Source organism: Nuphar pumila, chromosome 1 (genome assembly GCF_984573655.1).
Source record: "Nuphar pumila chromosome 1, dmNupPumi1.hap1.1, whole genome shotgun sequence".
In the NCBI taxonomy this organism is placed as follows: Eukaryota; Viridiplantae; Streptophyta; class Magnoliopsida; order Nymphaeales; family Nymphaeaceae; genus Nuphar; species Nuphar pumila.
The window spans coordinates 1,019,305-1,035,504 of record NC_143249.1 but is presented as its reverse complement, the minus strand read 5'-3'; the positions used below and the strand labels follow the sequence as shown (position 1 = coordinate 1,035,504).

At 36.4% G+C, this 16,200-nt stretch overlaps 1 protein-coding gene across 1 annotated transcript in view; it reads left to right on the top strand.

Annotated features, from left to right (window-relative positions):
* EMB2444 (RNA-binding (RRM/RBD/RNP motifs) family protein) overlaps window positions 1–14,075 on the top strand; it is a 46,311-nt gene extending 32,236 nt beyond the window's left edge. The window contains exons 5-9 of the mRNA XM_090008124.1: window positions 7,776–7,838; window positions 7,925–7,990; window positions 8,691–8,777; window positions 12,817–12,910; window positions 13,057–14,075. Coding sequence (XP_089864250.1) covers window positions 7,776–7,838; window positions 7,925–7,990; window positions 8,691–8,777; window positions 12,817–12,910; window positions 13,057–13,598 — 852 coding nt within the window. The 3' untranslated portion in view covers window positions 13,599–14,075. The remainder of the gene's footprint in view (window positions 1–7,775; window positions 7,839–7,924; window positions 7,991–8,690; window positions 8,778–12,816; window positions 12,911–13,056) is intronic.
* Window positions 14,076–16,200: the final 2,125 nt, after the last annotated feature.

Below are 16,200 nucleotides of genomic sequence, written 5' to 3'. Positions count from 1 at the left end.
AGGTTTTTGAAAGTGCCGCACCCGCACCCATGTGACATAGCCAATTTCATTTGGTTCTCAACCCAGACCAGGTACTGGTCAATATGGATCTTGGATTGGTCCAGATCCATGTTAACATTAGTCCAATTATAAACGGACCGGGTTGAGTCCCATCCAAATCGTAAAAGACCCAAAAATAGAGGCTGGTCAAATAAGAAAAACACATTTTCTGATCCAGCCAATAACCGAATTCGATAAAACAGATCTCATACGAGATCTACGTTCCGAAACGGATCTAACTATGCTCTTATACCCATTTTGCTCCTGAATTTTGCCTGAATTTAACCTTAATTTTGCTCAAATTTAAAAGTGAAAATAAATAAATTTCACATGTTTTACACATCATTTTTTAAATATCTTCAATAGGGCCCTTGACCAGGTCCAGACCCCTATAGGCGTCAGCCATATTTAATGATTTTTAAGCAATTTTGATATATTCAATATGAATATTTAATTAAAAATCACAATTTTGAGCTTAAAAATATGAAAAAATTATGAGATATTACATTCACAAGTAAAACTTTCCGAATTACAAATTTTTTCAAATTTGGAAAGTACTGAATTTTGGATACATTAGGGTGACCAAGTCTTTTATGCCATAAATCCAAATCTATTTTCTAAACATTACAACAAAAAGTATTCTTGAGAATTAAAAAAATGTCCATGTAATATAGGCCTCTTTCCTTATGGTCTTCTCCCGTCAACTTCCCAGACTGACGATCCTATATCCCACAACCATCAGAGAAGGAGACGTTATATCCGTTGTAAGATATTTATGAAACAGATAAAAGATTTAAGTTCAGTTTATGAATAAATCTTTTTGGAATAATTTTTTTGTGAATTTTGAAAAAAGATTCGATTTTTTTTGCTCTTCTTATCTCAAGAGACGTACCATTACCACTAAGACACAATTGAGTTATCATGACATTCAGATGAAATTTCACCATTAGGTGTCATATGAAACGAGGCATGGGAGTCAAGAAGCAAAGAATTTTACTGGGATCCGAGAAGGATGAGACATCGACTCCAGTGGATCAGGATGCTCCTTTGAAAAGAGGTTGAAGAACTTTCATAAGTTTAGCCAGGGACATGTTTTCAATGAATGATTCTTGAGTAGGAGCAATGTCATTTGTCTCTTGTGGAGTACTAACCGAGGCAACCTTCTTCTCATAAGTCATTCTAAGTTTTGGACATTGGGGCATGATGTGCTTCAGTTTGTGGCAATAGGGGCAAATTATCTTTTTCTTATCACATTCATTTCCTTGTCTTCCATAACGTGGTGACTTGTAAGTGTTAAATTATATGTAATAATAACCTAGGCTAACTAGGAATCTTTGTTATTTTATTTTTAGTTTAGTTAGAATAGGATTTTTTTGTCTTTACTTTTACTTTATAGTCTTTTTGACTAGTCAATATTTGACTTAGTCAAAAAGACAAATTGAGCCCAACGACTCTATTTAGAGCCGTTGGAAGCCCAACGACTCTCTCCTCCAAGCCCATTCATTGTGTATAAATATGGGGCTTTGCCCCCTCATGATGTAATGCTTTTTTCTAGTGACTTTCTCAATCAATAATATATATATTTTTCTTTTTGTTGTTGCATACCTTTTTTGGGGTATTTTGTATGCACCTTTGTGATTCTTGTGAGTGTTCTTTCTCGACACTTTGGCCGGAGCTCTTTGAAGTGTTGTTTGGTGGTGATCCAAGAACTCATCTTCTTACATGGTATCAGAATTTGGTGATCAAGCTAAGTTTATTTTTGGTACATCATAAACGTGTCATTCAAAGTTTGAAAAAGAAGTTAAGTTCTTTTCAAGTGTATGTGAAATCGTGTAAGAGCTTGGAGGAGGTCTCGCACTCGTTAATCGGTGGTGGAGTACTCATTATCCACTCTCCTTCTCACTCTCGTCTTCTTCTTCTCCACTCTCCTTTCTTCTCTTGTTTAATTTTTCCTTCTCAAACCTTGTAAAATGGATGACAATGATAATGTCACCACTAAACCCATTAATCTCAACGATTCTAACTATGTTACATGGGCTTCAATTATGAAGCACCTTATATGGGGAAAGGGGTTATGAGGATTAGTGGATGAGACTGATTCGTAACCCAAACTAATTCTTACAAAGATAGAAGGTGAGAAAGATATACCTTTTACGGAGGCTGAGAAAAACAAAGCTATTAGCACTTACGAAAAGAAGTGGAAGGAATGGAGAATGGGACATGCCAAGATTATGTCTTGGCTCATTAGTAGTGTCGATATAAAAAAAATGTTCTTGCAAAATTTAAACATGCAAATGATACTTGGGACTATCTTAAGAGAATGTATTCTCTTAAAAACATTGCACATGTGTGTAATTTACAAGATAAAGTACGAAATATGGTTCAAGGGGACGAGCATTAGAGAGTACTTTAATAGCTTGTCTGAATTATGGTAAGAGTGCACTCTTCTTGAACCAAAGTGGCATTGTCTAAAAGACATAGAACTCCTTCAAAACTAAATAAATACAGAGCATTTTTTCTTATTTATTAATGGATTAAGATCAAAATTTGAATAAACTAAATTCGTTCTTTTTCATCGAAGGAAGGTTCCTTTAATAGAAGACACGATAGAAGAATTAAGCATGGAAGAGAATTGGCTTAAGAAGAGAATCTCCAAGTGTGATGATGACTCAATTCTAGTCGTATCTAGACCGAGAGACTGTTCGTACATGCAAACCTCTACACTATGGGAGGACAAATGATGAGAAACAAGAAAATTAATTTGAAAAGAGAAAAGTCATTTGTTACTATTGTCGAGAACCGGGATATGTGAAAACTTATTGTCCGAAATTGAAGAAACCCTACGAGAAGAAGGTTACCTCTGTTGGACCTCCACAAGAATCAAGCGAACCATCCATTGGAAGCATGTCCTTAACACAATTAGTGGAGACACTTCAACCCCTACTCAAAGGAGCATCTGCATCCATTGGGGCCGCTCTCTTCCGTCGACATCTCTGATCTTGGTAAATCTCTTTGGATTCTTGACTCAGGTGCCTCTTTTCATATGACACAAAATATTGATATGTTATCCGAATGTCATAACTCAAGTGGGTCAAATGTTTTTACTGTTGATGGAACATCTCTTGAAATCAAAGGAATAAATTTTTTTGAAAATATATCTCAAAACTCAAAATGTTTTTGTATTCCACAAGTTAGATATATTCTTAAACTTAACCTAAATATTTTATTTATCTCTCAATTAGACGACTAACTATTGTCTATTTTTGCTGCTAAAGTCATTTCTAAATTCTGCTACAACGAAAAAAAAGAAATCCATGAAATTTGGAAAAAGTTTTGTTTTGAAAATCTGGGGCATTACAATGAGTGTGTGAGGTGCTTCAGGTCCAAAAATTCTCAAGAATGGATTTTCTTAGAAGGATCTCAATAATGGAAGAGAGCAAGTTCCATCGCGATAACCAAAGGATTGTTGGTGAAAAATATAATATCCGATATTTTTCTTGACTTCTGTAGTTTCTAGAAAATGGTAATATAGATTATTTTTTCCTGTAATTGACATGTCTAATTACGTTCTTATGGATTTTTTGAGAAGAATAATCATTGTTTCGCTAAAATTGGATTGAAATGAGTTCAAAGTGTGCCTGACAAGTATCAAGGGTATTTTAATCAAATTTAGATTATTTTGAGGGCATTTTCATCCCGAATGACATAGTTGTTCAACTCATAGATGGATGCCTATTTAAGCTCAAGATTGAGATGAGTTTTTATTTTCTCTCTCGTGTGCTCTCTTCCTTCTCTCTCACCACACTCTCTCCCTACACATTCTCCTTCCCTTGGTGGATGACCCACCAGCTTCACCATCATCTTGTGGTGAGCTGCACTATTTCTAGAGGTTGGCTGCAGCTTGAATTGTTTGATGGAGGTGTCCCAGTCCTTGTGTGGGTTGTGTTCAGGGTGGATAACTCGCAAGTGTGTGTGGTAGCCGAGAGCCTGGGTTCATGTGTGCAAGTTTTATATAGTACGTTGGAGTGTTCACGTTTTGCATTTTCTATGGACTTATACCTGTCGGATAAGCATTTTGAGGCAGGTGCTTGATCTCCATTTCGTAGGTGGTGAGCATTCTATGATTGCATGCCGTATATATGGTGCTTTTGTGAAATAGCATGCTAGGGATCATGTTTATAGAACTAATTTGTTGGAAAGTTTGGAATGCCATTGATGTTTTTGTTTGTACATGTGTAACCAATTTGAAACACCCCTAAATTTGTGGGGTTGAGTTTCAATCGAGTTGGGTGCTTCAAACCCCAAAATTTCAGAGTTTGGAAAAAGTAGAACCGAACTTGAAGGTTTCAGGGGCCGACTCTTACTGATGAATAGTCGACTTCTATGAAGACTGCATGTTCTGTTGACCTGAGGGTTGACTCTTGCAGGTCAAGGGTCAACTCATGCGGCTTGTACTCTGTATAGTGTTGTAGAGTGGCTGTGAGTTGACTCATAGTTGTGAATGAGTTGACGTATTCGCTTTAGATGAGTTGACTCTTATACTTTGAGAGTCAACTCATCCTGGTTGTGAGTTAATTCTTAAATGTGTGAGTCGACTCATGAACTAGGTGAGTTGACACAAACATATTTCTTTTAGCATAATTTAGACCGAGGGTCGACTCTTAAACTAAAAGAGTCAGTTCCTAAGCATTATTATGCTATGTTTAGCTCAGAGTTGGCTCCTGTGCTTAGAAGAGTCGACTCTTCAGTGAATTTTTCGATGAATATAATGGATAGTGTGTGATTTTTTATTGGTTTAGCTTAGGTTTTGGTAGAAACCAGCCCACATCAATTGTGTATTGGTTGGTTAGACCGATGCTTTGTTGTTCTTTTATTTTGCACTCTCATAAACTTTTCAATTGAACCATGTGCTTTTGACTTATATTTTTACTAAAGATAAATTTTAAGACCATAAATGCATCATATTGATGTTGTAAAATGTATATGCAAATCTATATCCGTTCTCAATACAAAAGAGTGTTATAAACTTATTTTTGTCCTTGATTTATGAACAAAAGAATCCTATAGCCCTTTTCTTATCTCCAATGTGTGCAAAAATCTATTTTGGTACATGTAGATGAACTAGAATTTTTGTAATTGGCGCTTGTTGCAAAATGTGTTAAAAAGCTGATTTTTGTACTGGTATTATGAATTGAAAATTTTGTTTTAGCACATGGGTATTTCCTGGTGTGTTTCTTTGAAATCCTGACAGTTTATTTTTTAGAATAAACATGCTTTAAAGACAAGTATTTTCAGAAACTGTACATACAACAAATTTGATGTGCAGAATGGATGATTTAGCATGTTGTTTGGATTTATATGCTTTCAATATGTTAATCTTTAGGCTTTTGAGTAAAAGCTATGTTGGAAATAATACATATCGTTTTGAGAATGAAATCTACATTAAAGATTATTAAAAATGAATCTTGGTTTGGAATGTATATGCTTTAGTTTATGCATCCCAAGTTCATATTCATGTTATGAATGTTTAAGAATTTGTGCTAAGCTTGAGATTTTATGAACAATATGTGATGGGTCTTTTTTTATAACCCCTAGCATATTGGGTTGGAGCTTATTGGGGTAAAACCACCTTTTTGTGCAATTTTGTGGCTCATAAAGGATTTTTAGGGGAGCTACTCGAATCTGCAAAGAAGAGGAGTCGACCCTAGCTGCTTTGCAGAGGTTGGGCAGACCCAAGGGTCGAGCCCCATTTCCTAGGGAGTCGACTCCTCTTTTTCTGGATAGGATTGACTCCTGATTTTAAAAAAAAAATTATAAGAAAAGAGAGTTGACCCTTATTCTAAAGAGTCGACTCCCTTTTAAAAAGGGTCGACCCCCTGCTCTAGATGAGTCAATTTAATAATTTGTAAGAGTCGACACTCTCTCTTTTATTCTCTCTTTCTGAGAGTCGACCCCTTTTTAAAGAGAATCAACCCCTAGTTTCCTGTTGGGTTGACTCTTTTCAGAAGAGTCGACTCTTGCTCTCTGCAGAGTCAACCCTTGCACTGAGAGTCTACCCTTTACAGTGGGAGAGTTGACCCCTTTTGAGGAGAGCTGACCCCTGTACCATGTGAGTCGAGTCCTTAACCAGGTGAGTCGACTTCTGGGAGTTGTATTTGAGTTGTTTGGCCCAATAATCGACTCCTGAGTATGGTTTACATTCAGTTTGGCCTGTGAGTCTACTTTTGTGCACTAGAATGTTATGATTGCATTGTTTTGAGCTCAGGTAAGGGCTGTTAAGCTTGGGATTTAGGTGAACCACCCCGAGAACAGCTTGGGTGACCTATGTGTATGCTGTATTTGTGAGATTGATGCACTAGTATGTGTTTAGCAGTCCAATGAGAACTCAATTTGTGTTGAGATGCACATGTTTGCAAGTATATGTGCATGAGATATTGCATATGGATATGTTCACACATTTTTCTCCTTTCAGTATAGTTAATAAAAGGATACTATTTTGTCAATGCAAGTGAGGCATTGCGTAGTTTAAGCATGCATGGTCTTGTTTGGCTCGTATGTGCAAGTATGGCAATAAAAGTTTGTGGTGCTAATGTGAGCACAATATTAGTTATGTATTGTGGCTGACAATACATAGATGAATGCATGATATAATTCAAATTGAGGTACAAGAGTGACCTCATATGTGCAATAAAGGTTTTGCACAGATATAACATATTACTTAAGGAGTAGACCAAAGGCTCAAGGTACGGTGGTGGGTACCTAGATAACTTGCAATAATGCACATGAATTAAAGAAGTTACACATGGATTAAAGGTTAAACCCTGAAAGATGGGGTGACCTATAAATGGACTCTGCTCATTGAGTGAGTTAGCACCAACCCCGTAGAGTGCTGAGTTGCCAGGTAAGTGATTCTTAGTGACAGTATGAAGTATATATATATTAATATAATATTGTCAGTCATAAAATAAATCTTTTACTTTTTACTCTATGATATTTAATTATGCATATATCAAATATAAAACAGAATTTGACTTGACAATATCCAAGCAAAAATGATTATTATTAATACTACAATAACCAGGAAGCAACAAATAATAGATGAAGATTAGCATACCACACATATGAATTATATATAAGAGAGTACAAAACATTGTGCATGTTCTTATAATGAGAAGGCTTTGAAAGATTGTGCTGACATTTTTTTCCTTTAAAATGAATAATCTAAAATGTCTTTGAGGTTAATACAAATGAAAATATTTGCATTGTAAGAAATTATAAGAACAACTATTGTGCCATTATCACAATCTATTGATTATGTAAATACATTGTTTTTTAATAAAAGCTCAATTATCATGTTGTAAATTTGATGTCTTTGGAAGCACATGTCCCATGACAAGGGAACCAATTCTTGAAAGCGCTTACTTTCAAACTTCAAAAGCGGCTTCCGTGAATTTTATTTTCTCGAGATAGGTAAAAGGTTCAGGGTACCGTAATTTATCTATGACGATGTATGATTCATGTTTGATTATGTTTGGAAGAGCCTCTACGTTGCTAAGAGAGAAAAAACTAGAAAGAAAACCAAGATATAACATTGACTTCTACTTAATGTGGTTTCCTTCTAGTGATGACTCTCAAAAGGTAATGCTGAAGATACATTGTTTTATTTAACAATTATCACTTGTAGCGGGAGAGATCAGAACTGGGGTTGTTATCTAACATTTTTTTTTTCTTTTCAGGCTTCCCAAGACAAGAAAAGTTTGGACATCGGTGCAAACCTTTTTGTAGGAAATCTTGATCCGGTATGAATAAAGAAATATATATCTTCCTGTTTATTTCTTTAAACTTTTTTTTTAAATACATGAAACTTAACTTAGTAGTGATGCAGGATGTGGATGAAAAGCTTCTCTATGATACATTCAGTGCGTTTGGAGTCATTGTCACAAATCCAAAGGTTCTTTCTGCTGTCTACTGCAGCCATTTCTGTTTTATATTGTTATTAAGGTTTCTTCATGTATATCAACCCTCTGGGAACTTTTCCTTTGATGTCAGAAATCACTAATTTTCTTCTATCCAAGTCATAAAAGTAAAGCTTAGGATAAGCACACACACACACACACACGGACCCCTTCATCAACTTTGTTTAATACTAGATCTATGTCAAATAAACAAGCACAAAAGAAATACACATGAATGCATGCATGTGCACAAACTACTTGGACGATCCTTCTTTCTTGGCATTGTCTTTCCTGTTCCTGCTTCTGGCTACTAGCACTAATAATGATCAAAATGTCTTCTATATTAGTTACAATTTCCCAATCTTCCCTTTGTATGGCTGGGAGGAAATGAAATTGGCCAGGGAAAAATCAAATGTTGCTATTAGGTATAGATGGCATTAGTATGAGTTTAGATATAGAGAGCCTTGCTATGTAATTTTTATGAGTTCTGATGCAAATGTAAGCAGTATTTATGTTTTCATGAATAGGGAGCTCTGACTGGCTCGGCCTTCCTGCTCTACCTTAAAAGCTTTATTAAACAATCAAAAAACATGTTTGTAATTGGGATGTGGATTGGTGTATTACTCGATACATTGTGGCTTATAGAAGTGATAAGTACTTTCTATATCAAAACAATCTTTTTTTCTTCTGTTGTAGATAATGAGAGATCCAGAAACTGGAAATTCTCGTGGTTTTGGCTTCATAAGTTATGACTCCTTTGAATCATCTGATGCTGCTATTGAGGTAATTGTTAGTTTGCCAGGATACTCTGCTTTGGATTCTCTTTATTGTAAGCATTGATATTGTGTAAGTTCAGTTTATAGAGTTTTTCTGAAGGGATGCTTCAATAGAGGTAGTACCACTTTCAATTTCCTTTTCAGAAAGCCAGATGTAAACTAGTTTATGCTGAAGTTTTGTGTGAGGCATCTCTTAGGCCTTTTGTGTTTCATGCAACTGACATGGGAAGTGCTGAGCTGGCAACCCTGATGTAATCCTTTCCCGCCATGAATGAAACAAACATCAAATCATTATGGTGGGAAAGTGCCATGCTGGCACAAATGGGCCCCAGTTTTTCCCACCACCTGCCATTTTTATGTGTAAATCCTTTCATACCTCTCCCTCTATGAAAGCTTTCACATGTGAAAACTGAGCTGGCAAGATTATTTAGAAATCTGTGCCCATTCCCATGTAAAGCCTTTCCTTTACATGGGAATGAAACAAACGAGGCCTTTGCCATTCATTTTCATATGGCCTAGTTATTCTCTTTAAAATTGCATCTGCACATCTGAAGCCCTCAGTTGCTATGCACATACATTTCTCCCGCCTAGGACTTTGTACGTTAACTGGCTTCCTTGTCTATGAAAGCGCAACACTTCATACCCACTTTACACATTAATTCGATAAAACAATTTTCGATAAAACAATTTTCATGTCCTAAATATTGTAAAAGCAGAAGTGAGGGTAATAGGTACCAAAAGTTAGATGCTTCATGAGGTTTTTTAAACTAACATCCTTGCCATGTGTTCTAATTCTAACAATGTCAGTAAAAATTTGTTTACCTGTTCTCTATATAGTTTTCCAAAAAACGGTACTACTTACATGGCATATTGTAATTTTTTCAAAAGCTCTTAAGTTACCACATCTAACTCTCTTTCTCTTAATTGCCATAATAAAGTCTGTTCATTCCTTGTCAAGAAAACATCTCTCTCTCATTGGCCATGAAAAAAGACCAAACCCAAATGGGTCATAACGTCAAAAGGAAAGCAACGGTAGTGACATGGTCTTCCCTTACACCCCTCATCAAATACAGGAAGGCAACACAACCAGAGTTTCCACCACTGATAAGAAAAATCCCAAGAGATTGACCACAGCTATTTGGCTAAAAGATATCAAGGCAATCTAAGGTTTTTTCCCTTTTAAAATTCCCAATTATTTGTAAATCTCTTTTGTTCAGTGAGTCTTCCATTTTCTATTGCTTAATTTCTGGCATAAAGGGATGAGTTGGGAGGTCACCTTTCGTCAAATGCTGTAGTTTTGTTACAACTTTGCATTTTGAAGAAGGCAAACATAGAACTTATATGTGAGTTTTAGTGGTTGATGACAATAGGACTTCATTGAAAAAGCCTCAGAAGTTGCTTCATTGCCTATTAATATAGCGGTGATGTTTATTACTTGTTAAATGTTTTTTTTTGTGGTTTCTATCAAATTATATTGCACGTGGAGTTAACTATTTTTTTTTCAGCATCATGAGCAACTTTAGATTACATCTATATTTGGATGAATATCTTGAAATTTTAGTAATTGATGCATGAATGTATTCTATGCATGCCAATTATATATATGGGTTTATCTAACATCAGACTAGTTTAACATTAGCTAGGTTCAACCATATTAAAAAGACTAAATTACCCTTAAAAGAATGGCATTTTTTGAAAATGCATGGTTACTTTTTTGGGCTTTATAGGTCTTTTGAACTTAGAGGAAAATGAAAAGTCAAACACCTTTTCCAAAAAACTAACTTTATGAATCTATCTAAATTTCCTTTTTGACCTTAAAAAGAAACCATGAATTTTAAAAAATGCCATTCTTTGAAGGGTATTTTAGTCATTTTAATAAGATTGAATCCATTTAATGTTAAATACAACTAGTTTAATGTTAGATAAACCCTATATATGTAGCTTTTCTTTACATATGATTTTATGTTTAATTTTCATTATTAAAGCCCGTCTCTTGGACATACTGTATTTTAAAAATAAGGTATAATGTGTTTTAAATAAATATTTGTATGTCATCTATTTATTTGTCATAAAAATATTAATTTAAACTTGATTTATCTAGGCCTGGCCATATGGACGGCCGCTAAATATTTACCTTAAATGCAAATCTAAATAAATAAATGAAATTTGAATGGATGTTTATAAACATGCTTCATTTCTTCAGAAATTATGCATTTGCATGATAGGCTTGTTTGAAAGGAACTATCCTTTTGAAGCATGAAACTAAGTCATAGAATAGCTGGAACTGAAAGTAGAGTTTGGAAGCTGTTTCAGGAACAAGGAATTGCAGATTCTTCTATTATAATGATGTGTTTTTGCATAAAGTCAAACGGCATAATACCCAACCTCTTGGTTTTGGGAAACTCATATGGTATACCATTTTTTGTTGTGTGCTTGAGACACCAAATCATGCTCCACCTTAAATGAAATTTTTTGCTTTAATGCAAAATCTGCTTGAGCTCATCCAAGCGAAGCCTAAGTAATAGCTCAAGCTTCATGAGCTGGATGGAGCTAAGCTCACCCATGGCCATGCATAGAAGGGAACAATCTGCACAGATTTTATTTGGGAAATTTTCAAAAACACCTAAAGTTTTTGTGATAATAAAAGACACCTAAGTTTTTTATATTGTTACAAACATGTGCAAATTTATGCAGCTGTCAATTAAAAACACGTTGCTGTCAATTTAACTTGGGTTATCATTAACCCAAGCTGAGTTAATATGTGAAAGTTACTGATTTATCCCCACGACAACAAACTTTTCCAGAAAGATTTTTCAGAAAGACACCTAAAGTTTTGGTGATAATATAAACACACCTAAGTTTTGGTGATAATATAAACACACCTAAGTTTTGATAATTACAGCACACATTTAGTGGCAACTTTGACAGACATAAATTAGTTAATTAACCATGAAAAAGCTTGTGTATTTTTTGAAAATTTCCCATTCTGTTTTTGTTCAAGCCCATCATGGTAAGAAGTGATCATCCATTCTGCAAAGTCTACAAATTGCCATGAAATGCAACATAAGCAAGTTTCAAGCTTGTTCACTCGCTGCTAAGCCAACATGAAATTCTCTTTCATCTTCATAAAAATGTTTGGTTTGCTTGGATGGCCATCCAAGAAAATGCTTGGGCCTTACAATGTAAACCACCTCAAGATTAAGAGGATTGAAAATAGCCACTTTATTTTTTAAAATGCCTTGAAATATGATTTGAGTATATAAGTAAAATGTTCCTGTCAAAACCAGCTATATGTAGATGCACAAAGTCTAGTTCTTTCTTCTAGTGTATATGATAAATCCCATGATATATAATGTCTTCACCTATATAAACATGCAGAAAGGATGGAAATATTTAAAGTATTATGATAATAAAGAATAGTATGTAATGTCCTGTGTTGCATTCATCTTGTTTCCTATATGCTACTTTGTTCTTTTCTTTAAATTAATTTAGTCAGATTTGATCTATACAATCTTCATCTTTTGCCAAGACATCTTCTGAAAAAGTGAAAAGAAGCGAATTTCTGTACTGTTATCTATAGCCATTAGCCGACCATGATGCTTATTGTATATAATCCGGAGTTATCCAAATTCTAGCATGATAAAGAATCATTATTGAACATGATGTTGTTTAGTACTTGTGGATTTCCATGGATGTTGCTTCTTGGTTCGTTTCTTTAAATTAACTTTTTGTATGTACTTGTACTTCAGAAATTATTGATGAGTTTCTGAGTAACTAGTTTCTTGATTGAACTCAAATCTGCTATTGCTTGGTTTCTCTAGTAAGTCCTTTCTTGTTGTCAGTGACATCTCATGTTTATGCATTTTCATTTTTTGACATTCTTCATGGAACTTGTTTCCATTTAGGCTCTGCTGACCGATACCTGAGCATGTGAACCTTGTGTTAATCCGTTGCATGTGAACCTTGTGTTATCTGTTGCATACACTTTTAATCAACTTAATCAGTCCTTTTCTCTCATCCATTTCCAAAGTTGTTTCTTTTTGTAGGCAATGAACGGTCAGTATCTCTGCAACCGTCAAATAACTGTGTCATATGCATACAAGAAAGACACCAAAGGAGAGCGCCATGGCACCCCTGCAGGTAAGCTGGCCGAGTTTTCTTATTGCATTCTTCTTTGCTATATTGTTTTATGCTCATCTTTTAAGTTGTTGGGAAGAGAACCAGTGATGTGTTGTCCTGGGCACCCTTTTTTGATGCCTGGAGTCTTATGTATTATCAAAATGCAGAGAGAATACTTGCTGCGAGCAACCCTGCTTCTCAGAGGAACAGACCACACACCTTATTTGCAAGTGGACCCCCCACGCTTCCAAGTAGCGGTCAAGTCAATGGCACCATAAATGCTGCTATCCCGCCTCGACCCTATGTCAATGGTCCAGTCCCAGTTGGGCAAATACCAGCTATTCGCCCACCACCACCACCACAAGGTGGACCTTTCCCGCCACCTATTCATTTATCAGGTGCACCAGCTTGGCCAGGTCAGGTCCCACATCAAGGCCAAGCAATGCCACCACCTGGAATGATGCCACCTCCACTGCAGTTCAGGCCCCCAGCAAGACCTTCCCCACCCAATATGCCACCACCACCTCAGGGAATGATGCCCAGACCACAGCCACCATTAGGAGCTGGGCCACCTCCTGTATGGTGGCCTATGCCACCACCACAGGTTGCTGGTAGGCCATTGCCTCCTCAGATGACGATGCCACCCCCACCCCCACCAAATGCACCACCACCGCCGCCACCACCTGCTGCTTCTGCTAGATCTGCTTGAAAACAGCAAAGGACTCAAGCACATGTTGAGGGACCCTTCAGTGTTAGCAGATGTAATCTTTGGAGAAGTGGCCTGATGTCAGGTAGCTCTGCTGAAAAACATGCGTAAATGCACTGTATATTTTAGAGTTCCGGTTGTGATCTGAGGAGCCCTTAATTGGAAGATGCGTCTCGTCCAATTTTTGCTAATGTCACTACATAGGAGGCCAAGGCTGTTCTACGTACAATTTTAAGAGGAGAAACTATTACAACTGTTGGATTTTTTTTTGTTTAATTTTTCCTAAATCCCTCCTCAAAACTGATGTCCAGATTAACCTGTGGTTTCTGTGAGATTGACAACCGTTGATTTCATTGATTGCATTAATGTCTACATGTTACTGGGTCGGCCGCTGATCTCATGAACTGATGGTCTTGATGAGGGTGCTTACGTGATCCTCTTTAAAGTGGGGCATGGAAAACGAGTTCATTTATTATTGGATCTTGGTAACTGAATATTTCGATTGGTGTTTTTTTTCTTTAGTTACAGGCTGGTAACATGTAGATCAAAGGATCGATTGCGGGGGGTGGGTGACTCTGTGGGCTAGGACCCTTGCCCCCAGGTCCTATGCTGGGCGTTGGCTTGTGGGGGTGATGCCCAGGATTCAAACCTTGACCACGCGTATGATAGCCAAGGCCAGATCCACTACGCCAACCCCTTTTGGGGAAAATATTTCGATTGGTTGGAATTTGTTTTTCAGAGAGAAAGAGAGGATGATTGATGGGTGGGTACGACTGAGACATTAGAATGGCCCAGAAAATGATGCACTATGATTCAGAACGATTGATTCATCAAAGATAGTAGTTCCTTTGTTCACATTACCATCCTCTGCACAGTCCAAGATTTGGAGAGGATGCTATATCTGTGGAGTTCGACACAAGCGCCGGGTTTTTGAGGCTAAAGACAGCCACCGGGTGGGAGTTTGTAAGCCAATGACTGGTGGTTGCCACTGGTGAGAATGCTGAGCCACTGGTTCCCAACATCCCCGGGATGTAATAATTCAGATGCAGTGTCGTTCATGCATGCCAGTATAAGAGCGGCTTACACAACCAAAAGGTGTTGGTCGTGGGGTGTGAGAATTCAGTCATGGAAGTTTGCTTGGACCTATGTAACAATGTTGCACATTCAACCACGGTGGTCCGCGACACTGTAAGAGCAGACCATGATAAATCGATAAATAGATCAGAGATGTATTACTAACCTGGTATCATTTAGATCGATACCGAAATAGGATATAGGTAATGAAGCTTGATCACTTAGGACTATAACTTGATTTTAGGCGGTTTTCCTAGCTGTGAAATATTAATTAGTTTATCTTCCAGTTTTTTAAATCCATGGTTTGAAAACTGTCATTTGGGAATCAGCTTGTCCATTTATATGTGACGCGTTACTCCGTCCAGTCAACTCAGTGATTCGGCTAGGTTTTAATAACTATTGATTTTTTAGAAATAATGGATTGTTCATTTACACACAAAAAACTATATACAGAATGACACAATACTTATAAAATCACTAAATAAGTTAAATAACATCGTTGAGCTGCAACTAAGCCACATTTAGTGTGTGCATCTCTCTCTCTCTCTCTCTCTCTCTCTCTCTCTCTCTCTCTCTCTCTATATATATATATATATATATATATATATATATATATATATATATATATATATATATATATATATAGGGTGCACCGGTCAGAAACCATAAAATTTTATATTTTACAGTTTTTTTATCCAACCATATGTGATCTACATATATTTCTTAGTGGAAAACAAGTTTTTGATCATGTGATTGTGATGTGCAAGTAGGCTTTTTAATTAAGATTTTAAAAATAGATGTCTCACAAATGTACCAAAATTTTATCACAAAAAAATTTATTATTATTATTTTTGATTGGCAAGCTGGGGTTAGGCATACCCCTACCAGTTACATTTTAAAAAATAACTTAGACAATAACTTGAAGTGGGAGGAGGTTTATCTTTACAAATCTTTTTTTTTTGAAAGGCAAGATGGGGTTAGGCAGAACCCCACCAGTTATTAAACGTACCACTGGGTTTTGAACCTGCAACGTCCCACTACAAGGAGACGTGCACTGACAGCTCCTACCAACCACCATTTTTATCTTTACAAATCTTCATGTGCTGATATGGTTCCAACCTGGCCAAGCATCTCTGAACATAATTTTTTTTCCTTAGCTACCCCGCTCATATTGAATCTGATCAAACCTGAATAAGCTGTTTTCCATATCACCTGTCATCAAGTGATCACCTCGACCTTCCAAAATTCTATTTGCTCTTGATACAACTTCCCATTTCCATGGTACTTCACAAACAAGATAAGTAGACCCGCCTTTCACAACCTTGAGCTAATTCCACCTGCACCTTAGTCGGATCCCAAATACATAGATAGGCCAGCAATCAAAATTGCCAATGAAATCAAATTCTCCAAAGCAATTCATAATCTTTGCCATAGCAGAACTTGAAATCTTAGTTTCAATGTGAAAACTAACATCAGACTTACAACGTTTGATCTGACGAAGAATCTCCCATGATCTATCAAGTCCCCTGAT